The 18,138-nt window shown below is 38.4% G+C and overlaps 2 protein-coding genes across 3 annotated transcripts in view; both read right to left on the bottom strand.

Moving 5' to 3' along the window:
- LOC117424740 (protein tweety homolog 2-like) overlaps positions 1-6,018 on the bottom strand; it is a 36,603-nt gene extending 30,585 nt beyond the window's left edge. For both annotated transcript variants that reach the window (XR_009307746.1, XM_034041413.3), the window contains exon 1: positions 5,504-6,018. Coding sequence is in view for 1 of the 2 variants with exons in the window: in XM_034041413.3 (XP_033897304.2) it covers positions 5,504-5,632 (129 nt within the window). In the remaining variant the exon portion in view is untranslated. The remainder of the gene's footprint in view (positions 1-5,503) is intronic.
- Positions 6,019-8,129: 2,111 nt separating this feature from the next.
- Positions 8,130-10,540, bottom strand: LOC117424264 (large ribosomal subunit protein eL38). Its single transcript, XM_034040469.3, has 5 exons — positions 10,467-10,540; positions 10,235-10,261; positions 9,574-9,634; positions 9,086-9,208; positions 8,130-8,207 (listed from the first exon to the last, which is right to left on the bottom strand). Exons 2-5 carry the CDS (start codon positions 10,235-10,237, stop codon positions 8,182-8,184), a joined length of 213 nt encoding a protein of 70 aa, XP_033896360.1. The 5' UTR covers positions 10,238-10,261; positions 10,467-10,540; the 3' UTR covers positions 8,130-8,181.
- Positions 10,541-18,138: the final 7,598 nt, after the last annotated feature.

The following is an 18,138-nucleotide window of genomic DNA, read 5'->3' on the forward strand; positions in this document are numbered from 1 at the left end:
TTCTTAGCTGGACGGCCTTATCCAGGGCGACTTACAATTGTTACAAGATATCACATTATTTTTACATACAATTACCCATTTATACAGTTTGGTTTTTACTGGAGCAATCTAGGTAAAGTACCTTGCTCAAGGGTACAGCAGCAGTGTCCCCCACTTGGGATTGAACCCACAACCCTCCGGTCAAGAGTCCAGAGCCCTAATCACTACTCCACACAGATGAAGGGCTTCATCGAACAAAAGCAATTCTTCAAAGGCAGCTGTTTTATTTAGGAGGCTGGCTGCAAACAGCCGTTATCCCTTATAAAAGTTTACCATAGTAAAGCATTGCAAAGTGTAATAAAGCATGGTGAAAGCAGGGTAAAACTGCAAAAATACTGTGCACAAATACGGTGGTAAACCTTTATAAAGGATTTGTCCATCAAGAGTGGAAGGCTCAGGGCTTGTCCTCTATGTGGTGTGCAGAGATTCAAATGGATATTGAGTTGCATGCAGGTTACTGTACCAGGGATTACAGAGCGGCTTGCAGGCTGGTGGCATCATATAGAGTCCTATTCCCCTTGACCTGATTGTGCAGCTGGCAGAGGCTTGAAGGAATCTTTTGGAGATGGGGGCTGAATTAGCATTTCAATCATGGACTTTGGCCCATCAGCTAATACTGTACAGATAGTTCTACACTTTATTACCTTGTGATGGTCCATTTTCATTAACTTCAGCAATGCAGAACAGCATAGTGGTCCTGCTTTTAGATTTACAGCATTCTTATATTCATGTAGTATTGAAGAGTTAAATATACGTGTGTATAATGAATGATCTGTTAATTTACTGAGTATAAGCAACATAGCAGATGTGTATAATTATTTATTCCATGTAGTGAGGATGTGACATCAGTACTAAATGGTAATTCCCTGATCAGCCTGTACGTTTTTCACCTCTTACTGTCCATGCCAGTGTGGACTGCATGTCCAAGAGCTAACATACAAACATGCAGGGCGCAATTTACAAAACAGATGCCAATTCTCATCTCAAAACTCACTGAATATAAAAAAAAAAGAAATTCAAAACTTTAAGCATAGGTCAGCTTCAAATGGAATGTGAGAATCAACAAATTAAGTTTAACTGGATTTTTTAAAAAATTTTATTACTAAGAATAGCCTACAGACTAAATGTGATTTTTGAGTAATGTGACTGTACTCGTAACACAGAATATAAATAGTTCATAGTTTTACAGGAAAGCTTTTTAAAAACCAAAGGAGAGCAAGAAAGAGAGAGAGAGACAGACAGAGGGCGCAGCAAAAAAGGAACTGAAAGTGTGAAAGAAAGAAAAGGAGGAAAAGAGTGTTTAGAAGCAATGGAGCAGAAATCCTTCCAGCCTGCTTGCTGGGTCAGTCAGACAGAAAGGTCTTGCATTATTTTTTGTTGTCAGCTTTTCCCCTTATCCAGATTCAGCCTTTGATAAAAATAAAAAAAATACCACAGAGTAGAATTGAAGTCATTTTAAGCACTTGCTTTGTAAATGATATTTATAGCACTATAAAATACGATTGTGTTGTGTAAGGTAATCCGGTAGGGTTTGACTGTCATTTTCTTTTCACTCCCAATTGAAATTTAAAGATTGAAATTCAAACATGACAAATCTTTTGTCCCAGCACCATGATCAGTCCCAGTTGAATCGTTCAAGCTGGCTTTACTTGTTTGTACGAGATGAAACTGAAAATCTATTTAGAACCAGACTTGTCTCCAATGCGTGACTGAGTCACAACAGCTGCATGATCATTGGTCACCGTTTTGTACAGGTGATCAGAGAACCAGCAAAATCAATACAGAGAACTCATAAGAATCTAGCTAACTACAGTACAAAGGAAGGCATGAAACAATAAAAGAACAGTGATCAGAGATCCAACAAAATCAGCAGAGACATCAGAAAACCCTTTAGGCTTCTTTTTGAAATTTCAAAGAAAATAAAAATGAAACTCCATGCAGTTAATGAGAAAGGACAGATAGTACGACTGTTGTTTTGCCCAGACAGCACAGGCTACCCTGCAGCACAATTAGCGATAGTCACGTAATGGACACTTTGAAGACAATCTGAATACCTCCCTCAGGGGCTGGTTTCACAAATCAGTTCTAAATCCAATTCACTTCCATAAAAAGAAAAAAAAAAAAACAACATTCACCCTTTAATCATATAGACTTGACGAGTTGATTTCTAGTAAACTTTATTGCTTTAAAATATTGTTTTTTGAAAACAGGTAAAACTAAGATAGCTTGCTAGCAGTGCTTTGTGAAACTGACCCCAGCACTCTAAGACTATTTCTCTTTGGTGGTCCCACTGAAAGAAACGTGCTAACGTAGAAGATAAAAAATAAATGCAAAGCTCTCGCTCGCCCGGTCTAAACGAGAAGCTCTGGAGAAAGCAGCACCTGACAGGATGCTCCTTCTTGTACAGGAAGCTCCCAGGTTCTGTCGAGTTTCATTTCTCACAGGAAGCAGATGCTAGTAGCCAGTTTCAAACCCGCAGCAGCCAGCCAGCCAGCCAGATCCGAGTGGGCATGAAACTGCAGTGAGCAAATTGACAAGCGCAAAACAGTGGCACTACAATTGAATTTACTGCCAGGCAGAGTATATAGCGCCTTTCAGGCTCCTCGTTTCAAGCCTGCCAGCGATGCTGCTTGCTGGGAGTGGTTATGTAATCTGTAGGTGCTCTCCTCACTGTAAATCCTAATGCACTGAGGCGGTACAGGTCCAGGCATTACAAGCAGTCAGCAGGCACCTATTCCCTTCTTTAAAGGCTTAACGGGGGACTCTGCAGGAGTCTGGTACTAGATCCAGGCCTAATGATAGAGACCGCGCTGTCTTCTTGTTATAACTGCATTCACTTTTACTGTACAAGAACAAGGCTGTACATTCTGCTCTATTCAGAATAATAAATGTGTCTATTGGGGACAAAAGTAAAGACAAATAAAGGAATGCCTAATTTACTAGAATTAGTACACTTACCTCTACAATTATTATTATTATTATTTTATTTTTTAGCAGACACCCTTATCCTTACAATTTTTACAAGATATCACATTATACAGATATCACTTTTTTTACATATAATTACCCATTTATACAGTTGGGTTTTTACTGGAGCAATCGAGGTAAAGTACCTTGCACAAGGGTACAGCAGCAGTGTCCCCCACCTGGGATTGAACCCACGACCCTCCGGTCAAGAGTCTAGAGCCCTAACCACTACTCCACACTGCTGTATTTCTGAAATGAATTAACAGGGGTACCTGGTATACAACTTCTGAGTACTAGAGAACCTGGCTCCAAACAGTGACATTGTGTGTGTGTGTCATTTGGTATACTAGGAGTGTATTTATATACACTGTATTAGTTTAAAGTTAATGCATTATAGATAAGGCTTTACACACTAATCATTTTCAATCAGTCAATTACTGCAGAACAAGGCCTGTGTTTTAAAATGTGTTTTTAGTACTTTTTTTTTTTTGAGTATTCATTATATAAAACAATATCATGCCATCATTAAATAATGTCCTTTTTTTCTGAATTGGATAGATCTTATAGTTATATGAATGCACACATTTTATATACTAACAATTAAGCAAAAATGTATTTTCAAAGTCCTGATTTTTAGACTTTTTCAGCTTACGAACAAAGACATCTTTCATGTAAAAGCACAGGGCGGCAATTACATTTCACTTTAATTGCTTCAGTCAAAACCTAATTATTGCATTTCCTGCATTTAACATCCATTGTCCGTTGCTTTAGGGTATGCCTTGTTAAAACGCTGTGCAATTTTACACCAGAGGAGGCACAGTAGAAATTGGTTCCAGTCTGCGTGCCAGTATAAGACAAAATAAATAAATACATTTCAAGCTGAATGTTTCTTTAAACTGTATTTACCATCACCCAGTGGTGTGCATAAGTTTCTCGGTGCCTCTGTTAATATTTATTCCTTTAATCTTTGGTATTGAAGCAGGAAGACTTGTTTTTAAACCTTGTTATCCACAGAGTTAGCAAATGAGTCAGATGGTGGGCTTTCATCACGGCACAACAAAACTGAAAATGGGAATTGCCAGCATTAGTAGAAAGAAAGAAAAAAGAAGTTATGAATGAGACACTTCCTGCAAAATAGCAACACTTATCAAAATGAGAAAGAAAACATTTTGACTGTTTTCTGAATTTTACAGGTGACAAAGAGAGCCTGTTACTGCCGCAGTAGAGGGAGTGTAGCAGTTTTAAAGGGTGCATTGAAGCAGATTACAGGCAGGGAAAAGGGAAGCATGCGCCCTTGCAGCTTAAACTACTCTTGGGGGAATGTAAACAAACTGGAATGTAAACAACGCGGAAAGCATAATCGAGAGCAATGCAGTCAAATTCCATCCATTTTTTTTTTTTTTTTAGAATACACTTGGATATACTGTAATTGTGATATTAAATTCTATAGCTTCTTTAAAGTTAAATGGAGGCTTGTCATTTTTTTCCCATTGATATTTCTTTGGGTCGACTTAATGAAAAAGTCTGTGTGATGTAACACACAGTTAAGTTGTAGATTTCGTACACACTTGTTAAATATTTACATGAATGAAACGCTGACATAATGGGTAGCAAGCACCTAATAAACTCTCAGGTACTTTGTGGTACATTCTGTAGCATGGATTTCATAGCATCTGTTCAGTACTCGAGTACTGAAAGCATACCAGCGTATTCAGTATACTGGTATACACAGTATCCAGTTCTCCATCCACTGCAGCACGCCCACACCTGTGTAAGGTGTTTGGTCAGCACACTAAAATGTTCACAGTATCACTAACCCAGGACTGTGTATTACTAAGAGAATGTATCTGATAAAACCTGGAGATGCAAGACTTATTTACAGTCTATGCATTTAATTACGCTATTTTATTGAATAACAGTTGTAATACGACTACTACTAGTGCTAGAGACGATACAATTTAATTTAACCCCACGAACCCTGAATCAATCGTTAGTAGTTAATGCTATGTGGAAGTTGGTACTATTTGTATTGAACTTACTGGAAGCGCCTGACTTCCTGATATCCCATCTCCACATCGTTTTTCATCCACAGACCGCTCATCCACACAGGCTAAATCACCCCCAGTATCACTACCCCGGCCCCGGCTACATATACCCACAGCTGTCCGATCATCGACCCCAAACTCATGTAACACAAGACAACACTCGCTGAGTTCCGCAGTTCGGGGAGGTCGTACACTCTGGCACAAGCAAAACAATACATCTTGTACTTTGGCTACGATAGCTGGTTTTTCAGGAGATGAAAAAGAAAATTGTACTGTAAAATGCACAGTGTAAATAAACATTGCAATGAAAGTGGGTTGAATAGCCAGCAAAGAATACTTGCAGGTATCAACTTGCAGGTATTCTCCCCTCCCCGCCCAAAAGAATGCACAATGCACTCCCCATTCCTCGTCCCCGCAGCACCCCAGCGCCGTCCGCTCTCTTCCGCACTAACCTGCTGATAATTATCCTCCTGCGGGTTAAAGCTGCCGTCCACGGGTTTAAGTCGGAGGTTGATGTGAGGAAAATTGTGCAGCCAGTAAGTCCACCATGGAGCAATGTAGTCCACCCTTGCCGTGGACATGACTGCAAGCAGCCGGGCTATTCTGAAACCCACAACAGGATAAAGTCCAGTGTTTAAACTCCCAGTCAGTCTATCTGTTCACCCAACAAAAAGACATTGGACGCGGTGTAGCCGGTAAGTGATCCTGGCAAAATGCCCACAGAAATATTGTAGAGGAATCCGCAACGTGTTCTTCTTAAGATAAATAAAAATAACCTCCAATATAGTGTTTATTGTTTCGATTTTTTCTGCTCACCGAATCTCTCCCTGGACTGGATAACTTACTCTACTCACACGAGACACTGTGTGCGCGCAGCCCCGCGGGGGACGCGCCCCACAAGAAGCCATGGACGCGCAGTCCGATATGATCCGACACACAGCAGCGATCACCGGGCAAAATGCATGCATGCGTGTGTGTGTGTGTATGTATGTATGTATATATATATATATATATATATATATATATATATATATATATATATATATATATATATATATATATATATATATGTGTGTGTGTGTTAATGTGACTCAAATGAACGTACACACATTTTAAAATAACTATCGTTATTAATGTGAATATCGAGGTAAAATAAAAACTCAGAATCTGGGATAACATTTTACACTACTGTACTATCCCCCATTCCATCACATAATTTGGGGGTATTATTCAGGGTTTTAAGAATGTCTTAGAATACTTTTGCAATTGTAGATAACACTAAAGTACACGGGAATAGGGTCGAATGCATAATATATAATATTTTAATTTAGATTTTAAAGTTTTTCTTTAATAAGCATGTTATAGAAAACGTGGTATTTTAAAAACACGTACTTGATATATATATATATATATATATATCAACATATCTCTCTCTCTCTCTCTCTATATATATATGCTGTATAAGCTAGTTCTCAGTTTACATTGCCTTACATTCATGTAGTCTGTCACACTTACACTTCCTGTCATTTCACCCTTATTCTGAAATTCTCACTACCCCTTCAACACATGCTTTCCTGTCATTAACCAACCAGCAGTTGACTCAATGATCCGAACTCTAACCCTGAAATGCTTTTACCACAAACTCACTGCTATGAGGAAGGGAGTGCGATATGCTACCTGAAAGCAAGGTGTAAACCAAGCTTCCTTTAACCTACTACTGGCTTTGGCTCACGTGTTTATTGTGTGTGAGAAGTGGGGATTTCCAATAATCTTTAAAAAAATACAGAATGGGTTTTGAGAATCAGAAAAGTACAGTAAGCAACTGTTTTGACAAATTGCTAGACTGACATCTTATGGCAGACAGCCACAATTACATGGAAAGACAAAAATCAGAGATTCTTCAGCACTTACAGGTAAGATAACCAATGGAAATGGATAGTGATTGTGTTTTAATTTTAATACAGAAATACAGGTAAACATTTTTAAATGCACATAAAAAGCATCTGATAAAAGGACCAAACAAAGTTTTCTTGCAATGGTGCTGAGCAAGGTTGCCATTTGAGCGCCTACATTTATACTGCGACATGGCACAGTGAAAAATCAGCCGAGGTTGGTCAAGTAGACAAACATTTCAGATCCTGCATTCAGTATATTGTACACAAGTACAATACAACTACCATCCATAACTTCAAATGCTCAATCGCAATTGCAAAATTAAACTGTATTGTCACATAAACATTGCAGCTAGTGCCACCTGTGTATTGGATTCAATTTCAACCAGGTAGAAATATTTCACCTCTTTCCTATGACTATTACTGTATTATCTTAATTGTGCATTGTAGAAATACTAAAAGAAACAATTCAACGGAAAGCAATACCTTGTGTGACAAGACCAGAAGTGGCATGCGGTCTAAATGCTTTGCCATTGAATTGCTTAAGTTTACTATTACTACTATACATGAATTGGGTGCTATTCAGTTGGATGGAATAGACTGTTTTGGACCTTGGGGTCAGTATAACATTTTTAATATTTAATTATACCAACCCCCACTCCCCTCCCTTTGTGATCACATAGGGCTAAAATCAGGGAATGTTGGCAGCACTCCATTATCCAAGATTCACATGACTAGTGACACCATGCACGTGTTGTGTTCAGCCCTGAATGGATGCCTATCCTGTGCATATCAGGAAAAAAAAGGAGGCGCTTCCAGGTCCACAGCTACAGCCATTCATAGGATGCAAACAAGATTTAACCTACAAGTTTTGGTGGTGCAATGTGGTTTTTCTTTTTTTTTTTTGTAAACCTGTGTAAAAAGGACACCTCAGGCAACATGTAAAGCATTGCCTCTCTGTATGAAAATAAATACAGTAGTGTATTCATTTTGCAGCCAGTCCCTTTCCAGATACCATTACAGCTTGGGGAAAATATAACCCAGGAAATAACTTAACAAAAGATACATTAGTATAATAGCAGGATCTTGTAAAACTCAAATTGAGATACCTGGATCAAAAAACAAAACACAGGTAACTTCAATAAAAAGAAAAAAAAAAAAAAAAAAAAAAGCACAGAATTGAGCGTTGTGTTTTTGTAACTTTTATTACAATCCAAATGCTGAACACGCTGATCTCCTCACTTCAGTTCCTTCACAGCCAGACCTAGAAAGACAGAGAGACACTTTAGGTTCAGTTCTTCACTGGTATTCACTATTATCAAACGCAGTCAAAACCATTCACTCTACATACCAGCGAGCCCTAGATTCAGCAGGCTGTACTGCCATAAATATAACAGGTTTTAACACCAATTCCCTTGGCCCGTGCAAGACTGGCACAAAGCAACCATTTATCTGACAAATTGTTTCATTGGCAGGCCACTCAACCTTTATAAGTACAACATAAATAAAATATATGTTCTGGTTTATGGTTATCGCTCACTAAAATTTATCAATTAACACATGGCTCAAAACATCAATTATATATGACATGCATTATCAGCATTTTCCCTGAAACAGCTATAACTGTTCCTGCTCATGTTCATAAATGAATTTGTATACAACAGCACCAGCATGTGCACTATATTGCTTGAAAGTCATTGTAGCAACATGAAAACCTGCTGGTTCAGGAGTTTTGCACAAAAAGGAAGAAATGGCAAAATGTATGTTATTCTACTAAAAAAAAAAAACTAAGAGAAACAGGATACAAATCAATTTTACTGGTGTTAGCCTTGAAGCAGAGCCTTCAGTACAAACAAGGCGTATCTAAATCAATTTTCATTTCCAGTTTAGCATAGAATAAGCCTAGCCTTAATCCCATCACCGGCACTGAGAATGGCCATTCCAGGATAAAGAAAATAAGAGTCGTTTGCATTTCACCAAATGCACAAATACGTTTCCAATAAATCTGTGCTCAAAAACTGGAAAGTTAGAGACGCGCACGGGCTAGGAGTTTAAAGCCTTTGACCCTTAACCTAGCCCTGAATGAACCTACACTTTGCAGAGAGGAGACAAACCAAACATCAAACTACAGTGAGTGCTTACCTGGGGGCAGGGACTGCTTGAGCTTCTCTGCCTTTTCCTTGTCTGTGATGACCAGAGTGTACAGGTACTTGCTGCAACGCACCTTGAACTTCACATTGTCCTTGTTCTTCTTGATCTTAACGGCTTCAGACACAAGACAAGACAGACAGAGAGAGAGAGATCAGTAAAACCTAACCCCTTGGGTACAAAAGCATTGGCTTCTATGTTCACCAAGGAGGAAAACAGTGCTGTATCAGAAAACATAAGCCCTTACACTAACCTTGCTAGTCGTTCTGAAATCATTTTTGAGTTCACTGGTGCAGCAGAGGTGTAAATCTCACTAACCCCATAGTCAGTCCATCCCTCTCAGATTCCTACCTACTTTGTAATATACTTTGCACAACGCAGACATGCTAGTGCGAGCTAATAAAAAACACATTTGCACACACCAACAATTAACACCATCAAGCTGCTCTCAGTTCACCTGGCAATACGTTAATGTAACTTACACTTAGCATCCTTCCTCCTGGCTGTAAGTAGGAAATCTTTGATTTCTTCAATCTTGCGAGGCTGAACATGAACAGAGAAGAGTTTGTTACATTTTTTTTAATAGTTACCACAAATCTATAAATACACAGGGCTAAACATCACTGCAACACTTAGGATGCCAGATATACACAACGTATACCAATAGCTTAATGGACTGAGCAATCACTCGCTTAAATGTTACACCATGCAAATCAGCCAAGTTCTCCGTGTTGACATGAACTGTACAGTAATTTCTAATGCATTTACAGCAGTCTTGGAAATCTGCCCATCAAATCAAACAGTAATTCAACGTCTATACTTCAACGCCACACGACTAGGCCTTTGCTCTACTCTATATGCACAGGTTAAGAATAGGAAATAATTACGATACTAGAACTCAATTTAACTACGTGTTACATCAGAATAAGCTATACCCAGCACAGTTAGTCGTGTTTAAACACTTAGACACACATTTACAGCATTAATAAACCGTGACGCCATCAAGAACACCGTAACGGTATTTCGTTAACAGCAGGTCACTGGGGCGAATGTATCAAATTTTCAGTCTAAAATGATCCCGTTAACATACAGGGTAAGTATTATTAAGCCCTGTCAATGCAATTTTAAACAGACTTTTCTTACCATGGTGGTGTTTGTGCTGACTGCAATCTGGAGAAGGGAGAAACATGGGAGTTAGAACAGTAAATTATGACAAAAATAGCCATCCGAAGCGGGAGCAGGCCGGGGGGTAGGGTGGGTAAGTGTTAAGGGTAGGATGGTGAGTTTATTTGGGTTGGGTTGGAGCTGGTATCGGTTCGGATGTACTTGGATTATTAAAATCATTCAAACAGCATTGCAATAACCAAATACTCACTCAGTCTGCCAGCGAGAGGGGAAAGGGCGGGACTTCCGCTTCAAACTACTTTTATATGTCATGTACGGCAGATGCAGAGGGACAAAAGGAACAAGCGACCACACAGATAGCGATATTCAAGACTTGCAAGTAATAACAAACTATTACTACAACCCCCGCCCAACTCAAACACTCTCACATGAATCGAACAGGGAGAACGTGCGTGCATCTTTGTATTACAGTTTGAGTAAAATACACAGTATGCTTTTATTTTTTATACAAAATATAATATTTTTAAAACTGATTTTAATAATAATAATAATAATACAAACATTAAATAGCCTAATTTGACCTAATTAGGCGAGTTCCAAATATTAAAATTACTACTTCGTATACAATTACGTATACAGTAATTACTAAAGCAATTAATTATACAGTATATTGATAAGCGGTTCTTTCATTTTGCAAGTCAACTGAATGTGATTTTGCAAGTTGGTTGCACAGAGTAGTGGCGATAAAGGTTACTTCTGCAAGGCTCTCGTTTCCTTTGGTATTGCGCGCGTTCCTCAATTTCTGTGCATGACAGTCCAGCGTGGTGGCGTTTTAGTTACACAGTGTTCAGAAATTACGATTTAAGAGATATGTTTTTGTGCACATTGTACTGGTTTTACTCAAAAGCGATTCCTGTTCAGGTATTTATGAATGTGAATCATAAGAGTCATACACTTCTTGTTTGATGACCAAGAAAAATAACTGCATTTCTAAAATGTTCAATTATACAAAGGTGCAAAGGTTTGATTAAAAAAAAAAAAAAAAAAAAAACCCTCAGTTTAGTTTTTGCAATTTATTTTTATTTACTACAATTATAGTGTTTGAATTTTTTTTTCGCTCAGTGCATATTCTATGTGATTTCCATTTTTCACAATATTTATTCAAATGAATAAAGGACAGTTTAGATTAGTTTTATTTATAACGCTACAGGTTTAAACATATAACATGTTTTTTAATTTGACATTTTCCCAAGGAGTGCTAATAGTGGGCCGCAGTGCCTAATGCAGCTGAACAGGTAAAAAAAAAGTTTGGGAACCCCTGCATTACATAACCTTTTAGTGGTAGTAGCTGCAGTGCTGTTTACAGCCCACAGGTGGCAGCATGGTACCAGGAGAGCTACAATTCCCTCTTCTCATGTTTCTGTTCAGTGTTCAGTATTTAAGGAAAGGTTATAGTGTCCTTTATAAAAATTAACTCTGTGTAATCTTTATTTTTATATAGCGCCTTTTACAGTGGACCACCATCACAAAGCGCTTTACTGAGGTAGGCTGTGAACTGTGCATTATATGCAGAGTCACTTACAATAGGACATTGATTTAACATCTCATCTGCACGGTGCAGCAAACAAAACTGTCCTCATGATTTAGAGCCATGTGTCTAGATGGCCGTGCCTCCCGGTATCCGTATAAAGAATGCATTCCTCTGCGTTCAATATTTATGAAATTTAAAGTTTAAAGCATTTTTCACATGGTAAGTATCACCAGTCTTCCTCTTCCCCTCTAAGATCTCTAATGAATCCCGAGAATCAAGGTCAGTTACTGCTGTGTTTAGGAAGAGAGCTGGTGCAGAGGAAGGAGAACAGAGTAATGGCTTCTTCACACTTGGTGCTAATGCATTGTCATTGACAATGAAGGGGACAAATTCCTATCTGCCAGCCTCAGTGGGAAGCAGGTAACCCCTTCCTGTTTATCACCTTCTGCCCCAGGAAACAACATCATGACTTGGCAGAACAACTTTAACTTTAGAGGCAAAATAATCCAGTATGGAACAAGTCATGTAAGCCCTAATTAGACATTGATTATATATATATCATCATCATCATCATCATCATCATCATCATCATCTTCAGCCTTTTTCAATCCACTTCTGGATGAAGACCTCCCCAAGATTCTTCCACAAAAGCCTGTCTGCTGCGTCCCTCATCCACGTTGCTCTGGCGTGTTTCCTAATTCCATTAGAAAAAGGATGCTCCCTTTAGTCCAAAGTGACTGGTGAAAGAGTCTGTAGGAACTGTAGCATGTAACAGTTTGTAAAACTTCAAAATACCCCCCTAAATTTGCGGTATATAAAATGTACACTGATAACTGATAGCAAAAAGTAGGTGTATACAAGCTGTATTAGCTGAAAGATGCTATACTCTTACCTTGACAATTAAACCCTTTTTCAACCAACATTGTAGTTTTAAGGCTTTACCACTAGAGGGAACCAACGTAACATATTTCCACAGCATATATTAGCCAAGAGGACGACACCTCTCTAACTATCTGCTCACGTTTTCAATTATAAATCTCCTTTCTTATTGAAAGACCACCCTTACAATAAAGAGCACTTCTAAACCAGCACACCAATATAATGGGCTGAAACACATACGAGAAAGCGCTGTCAAGGATTTATCGAAATTCCAGTACATCTTATCTATCCAGTTTCCCGTGTATATAATATATGCGTGTATATTCCCGTGTGTATAATAATACACATCCCAGTTCTTTTATGTTTAATGGTTGGTTATGATATGAGTGCCACCTGCATATTTGTGTGATTTATGGTAACATAATACGTTGTGTGTAGGGTGTCACTTATAATAAAAATCATTTTCATCTGTTGCATATCAACTCTTGAAGACGTGGCACTGTTTCCATCACAGTATGCAGACTGAATTTGATCATCTCTCCATCTCTGGTTTTAAAGATCATATTTGGGAATTGCTTAGAACCTCCTGCCAATGCTTCTCCTTCACTCCACATTAACAAAGAGATAAGTCTTCTTTATTTTATTCTTTTATCTCTGTGTGCTGCTGATTAAATTTGAACCGCACATGTTTTATTGTGTTGCTTGTGCACTGTAATTGCTTTTTATCCATTGTCATTTGATTGTGTTCCAGGACCCCCTTGTAAATGATAACAGTTGGGTACATGTTTAAAAGCAGTGCTAGGAGTATTAGACTATGATTAAATAAACAGCAGAGTTTCCATGCCAGCAGCTCAAATTAAATCATGTATGACCTAACACACCATTTTCAATTGAACCCCTATAAAGTAAACAAAGTCAGGATCCATTTGTCTGCACTTGTTAAACCCTTAATCAACACTATTCAATCACAACCAGACTCTTGAAAGTGTGTCACAGAGATGCCAGCTCATTCTAATCCTTGTCAAGTAATAGCACCAAATTGCTGCACTGCAATCTAGTCAACAGAAACAGCGAAGCACTTGGCGCCTTCATTCTGTGATTTATATAATACGAGCTGTCACCAGACCCAGGCTTCATTTCTGTCAGGGTGTGGAACACTTTTTGCTTTCACCTCAGCGGTATGGTACAATGGAGTCTGGCAGCGCTGCAGTTGCCAGACAGACACCCAATAATTTCACTCCCTGACGTGCAATCAGACCCAACCGTCCTGCTCAATTCCCTTCACTTCCCCACTTCAGACACCTATTTATTTTATTCTCTGAACTACACTCAAGTCTGTCAGTTCCTGTCAATTGCAGGTATTTAGGGCCAGTTATTTGAGTCTTTTCTGAGCTATCAAACCTGGCAGTCCTCCTGAGTCCCTGGTAGTTTGAGTCAAACTACCAAGGACTAAGGAGTTTTTAAAAATCCCTCTCTCACTCTCTCTCTCATTCCCTCACATTCACATATACTGCTCAGTGGCGCCCCATTCTTCACTGCCAGAGCAGAATTAATGGAGCCCCCAAAGATCGCTGTGTTGTATTACAGCGACTCGGACAAGCGCTGCCAATTAAAGTGGTGGCAGTATTTTCAAAAACCAATTATCAAGGCAGGGGAAAGCTCCTGAGAGGTGACGCAGATAAAACCCTTACAGATAGATATATTTATTTATTTTTTTGCAGAGTGCTTCTGTAATTTACTGCTGCCAGTTTGGGTGCTGCTAGGGCCAAGGTGCAATAAATCGCACCTCATTCTGAGACTTTGTTATAGGGGGGAAAGATTGCACAGTACTTTTACAGTTTCAATATCATCTATATTTTGATCTTTTTTTATTGGTTTCTCTGTTTAGATCATTATCATTTCAGTAAACAACAAACATTGGGCCTGTTTTGTAAAAGACTTCCTAAGAATAATTTCTCAAGTCAGGTGGGGTGAACAATTACCCCTATGGGTGTGCAGCTATTTCTGTCCCCTCTGTACAGTAGCTCACAGTTGCCCCAGTTGCAAACAGAAATTACAGTAGCACCCCTCCCTATAGCCATCGTTAACAGGCATTCTCTTCTGATGTGGAACTACCTGATTACTTACTGACTCTTGTATACAACCTTACCTTGAAGTTTCATGAGCAGGTTGTGTCATTTCTTCCCTTGTCTATTCTATAATAAACCAAACAGCATATACCAGCTCAGTGAAAAGGCTGCACTGGGGAGATGCAAGTTAACCACCTTGTGTCAGCGAGAGAGACCCCTGTCAATTATTCATGGCTGGTGCGGTGGGATAGTTTTTAGCCCTCAGCGTTGGCTGGCAGCTTGGCGTGCTACCCGCGGAGACCTGCCCTATGGACTCTCATTACAGGCAGACCGTCCAGACAGGCCATTAATTACTGCTGCTAACGTCTGTCTGTTTACTGATCAGGGACTGCCATCCCAGCATGCACTGCAGGTCAGCACTCACCGGTAACAGGAACCTGAGTAAAGTCTTTATTGAAATATGAAACTTTCCAGTGCAAAGTTAACTCCAGTAATGTTACAGAACTAGCCAGTAACATCAGCATCTCAAAGCTATTAACTGCAAATGGTTATTAGCACTTTTTTCAAAAAAGAAACAAAAAAAAACACAATAAACTTAACAAACCAGAAATAAACAACAAAATCATTTTATTGTAGTTGATTTATTTTTATTGTTTTAATTCATTCTGGAAACGTATTTGGTCTTTTTTCATTATAGAAAAAAAAAATGTTAATGACAATTTGGAAATAGCTTTGATAATCTCGCCCAAGTGTATCTGGGAGCTCTTTAATGAACATACTGAATCTGCGAGGATAATTCAAGTTTTTGCAACAAGAACACCCTTATAAATACTTTTCATGATGGTAAATTGGCACAGTCATTTTCTGCAGTTTGCCACGGTTTTTCTGAGCTTATACCTTTTGTTCACTGTGGGTGCTTTATCATCATTCACTGTGATTTACATTGCTTGCCTGCACTTTGCAATGCTTTCTTTAAGCCTTAATAAGTTAATATACTTATCAGCACTTACTTTACCACAAATCAATTGATGTTATTGAGTTAATACCTTGTACCATGTATTTATGTATGAATCTGTCTATTTTCCTTGCCTATATAATTTTTTATTTCTGTATGTGTGCATGTACATTATGAATCTCTCAGTATGTCTCTCTGTACATCGGTGTCAGTATGTTCTGGATCTGTCTGTCTGTCCATCTGTCAGTATATCTGTGTCTGTGTGTTCATCTGTCTCCCCAGCTATCAGCCTATTGATCACGTGTCTGTTCAAACACTCTATTTAGCTGTCACTGTCAGCCTGCCTTTCACCCTGAACCAACTCTCTGTGTGTTATCTGTTACACTGTTTATCTGTTAAAATGTCTGTCTGTATGCCTGTACATCTGTCCATCTTTGAATTGTGTTGTAATTGCTGTACACCCAGATTGTGTACCCAGATTTTTTTTTCTGAAAGATTTTTGGGGGGTCAGCCAGGTGACCAGAACTAGATTTGAACACAGGCATCCAGAGATGAAGAAGCCTGCTCTATCCCCTACTCCACCCAACCATTTTAGATGTATTGTATTTGATCCAGCTTACCACTGTTGACTAGTTCATAAACCTGTGCCTCATGAATGGTACTATAGAAACATCAATTGTATTATATTATGGATTATACCTATTTTAAAGACTCAAAAGTCATAAATAGTTTCACATATCAATCCACAAATGAACATGTCAAAGTTAGAAATCCATTATTCTTGTGGTTTATGAAATCAGCAGAACCCCTCTGTGGAATTAGAAGCCTCTACTTCACTGCAGCATTAAAACTACATCCAATGCATTGAGTTTTTGGTGCAGTTTTCAGATATGCTGTCAGAGCATTTCACTCCTGCCCCATACTGACAGCCCTGTTGAACTCTCCATCAATTCAACAAGGTATCACAATGAACACATTATATATTTATGGTTTGGTAGGGCCAGTGAATGGTTTATTAAGGTTCTCTAAATTTTGAGTTCTGGGAGGAGAGAAGGTGAAAGAAGTTACTCTTGCCTGGAATTTAATTGCTTCGGAATTTGGATTATTGCTTATATTTAGGCATGCTACTGTTTGATATTAATTGGTAAAGCTTGTTAAAGGTCGAATTCCCCAAAAATATGAGTTTGACTGAAATAAATTGATATAGGATAAACGTCGGTAAACCCACTCGCTATTTTTTTTATTTTCTTATCAAAAATAATAATTTAGAAATCATGTCTAGTTTGTGTAGTTTTTATACTTACTGTCTGTCCCATCTCTGGGGTCGCTGTCAGTCATCTCAGTGGTCTGTTAGTACTGTAGTTTCGCTGTCACTGTCACTGTCACTTTCACCCTGTTCTGACATCGTTGACTTAAGCAGCACTAGAATGCTCTCATTCGTTTAAATGACCGTCAATCATCAAAACCTACACTGACTGTGCACTTTCATTTGCCAGCTACAGAGCCTGTCATTCAAAGCGTCTACTTTGAAATGAGCTTTTGCTATAGGTATACGGTGACAGTTACTAGTTTGATTTGAAAATGGGGCGCAAGAGGAAAACACTTAATGAATATTGTGCACAATACCCTGACTGACAGCTGAAGTCTCCGCGGCAGGATGAAGCGGACCTGTCTGCCTTACTTTATTATTATTATTATTTATTTCTTAGCAGACGCCCTTATCCAGGGCGACTTACAATCGTAAGCAAAAACATTTCAAGCGTTACAATACAAGTAATACAATAAGAGCAAGAAATACAATAACTTTTGTTCAAGTAAAGTACAAGTTTGACAAACCACAATTCAATAATACAGCAGGTAATAGTGATAGTTACATCAGGATATGATTAAATAGTGATAGTTACATCAGGATGTGATTAAATACAAAGTACTACTCTGAGTCCAGCTGTGCTCAAGGAGAGGGGCGGAGCACAGACTCCCAATAATAAGTGCAAGTTTTGTTGCATGTTGAATATGATAAAAGGGTTTCGCTAGAGACGTTTCTCAATGGCATGACAAGTCTGTGTGTTTTTTTTTTAAAGCATAAAGGTCGATTTATTCCAGTCTCTGCTTGAATTTTTTTCTTAAATAAACGTCGATATTAATTGTTGATTTGGCAAAAAATTAAAAATTGAACAGTAGCAACTTCTATCATAGCTACTTCTATCATAATGTAAGATTTTTTTAAATTTTTTTAAAGAAATGTTTGTTTATTTCTTTGCTTCATTATGTGTACATCAGATTGGTCTAAAGGGAAGTGCATTGAATGAAAGACATCAAGAAATTAAATTACATTTTAATTGCGTTTCATATTGATGATGGACAAAATACACATTTCCCTGTGTCAATTGTATGGTTAATGATGCATTGTTTACAATTTTTAACATCATTTTTTTTTTGGAGCTGTTCTAGTCCATTTACAGCACCTAATTAAGTTTACTCTTGGCAT

This window comes from Acipenser ruthenus, chromosome 19 (genome assembly GCF_902713425.1).
Source record: "Acipenser ruthenus chromosome 19, fAciRut3.2 maternal haplotype, whole genome shotgun sequence".
NCBI lineage: Eukaryota > Metazoa > Chordata > Actinopteri > Acipenseriformes > Acipenseridae > Acipenser > Acipenser ruthenus.

Excerpts from the sequence above, each read along its gene's own strand:
- LOC117424264 (XM_034040469.3), bottom strand. Across the intron at positions 9,209-9,573 it reads CAGGAGGAAGGATGCTAAGT|CCGTTAAGATCAAGAAGAAC; the intron begins GTAAGTTACATT and ends TTGTGTCTGAAG. Across the intron at positions 8,208-9,085 it reads CAAGCAGTCCCTGCCCCCAG|GTCTGGCTGTGAAGGAACTG; the intron begins GTAAGCACTCAC and ends CTGTCTTTCTAG.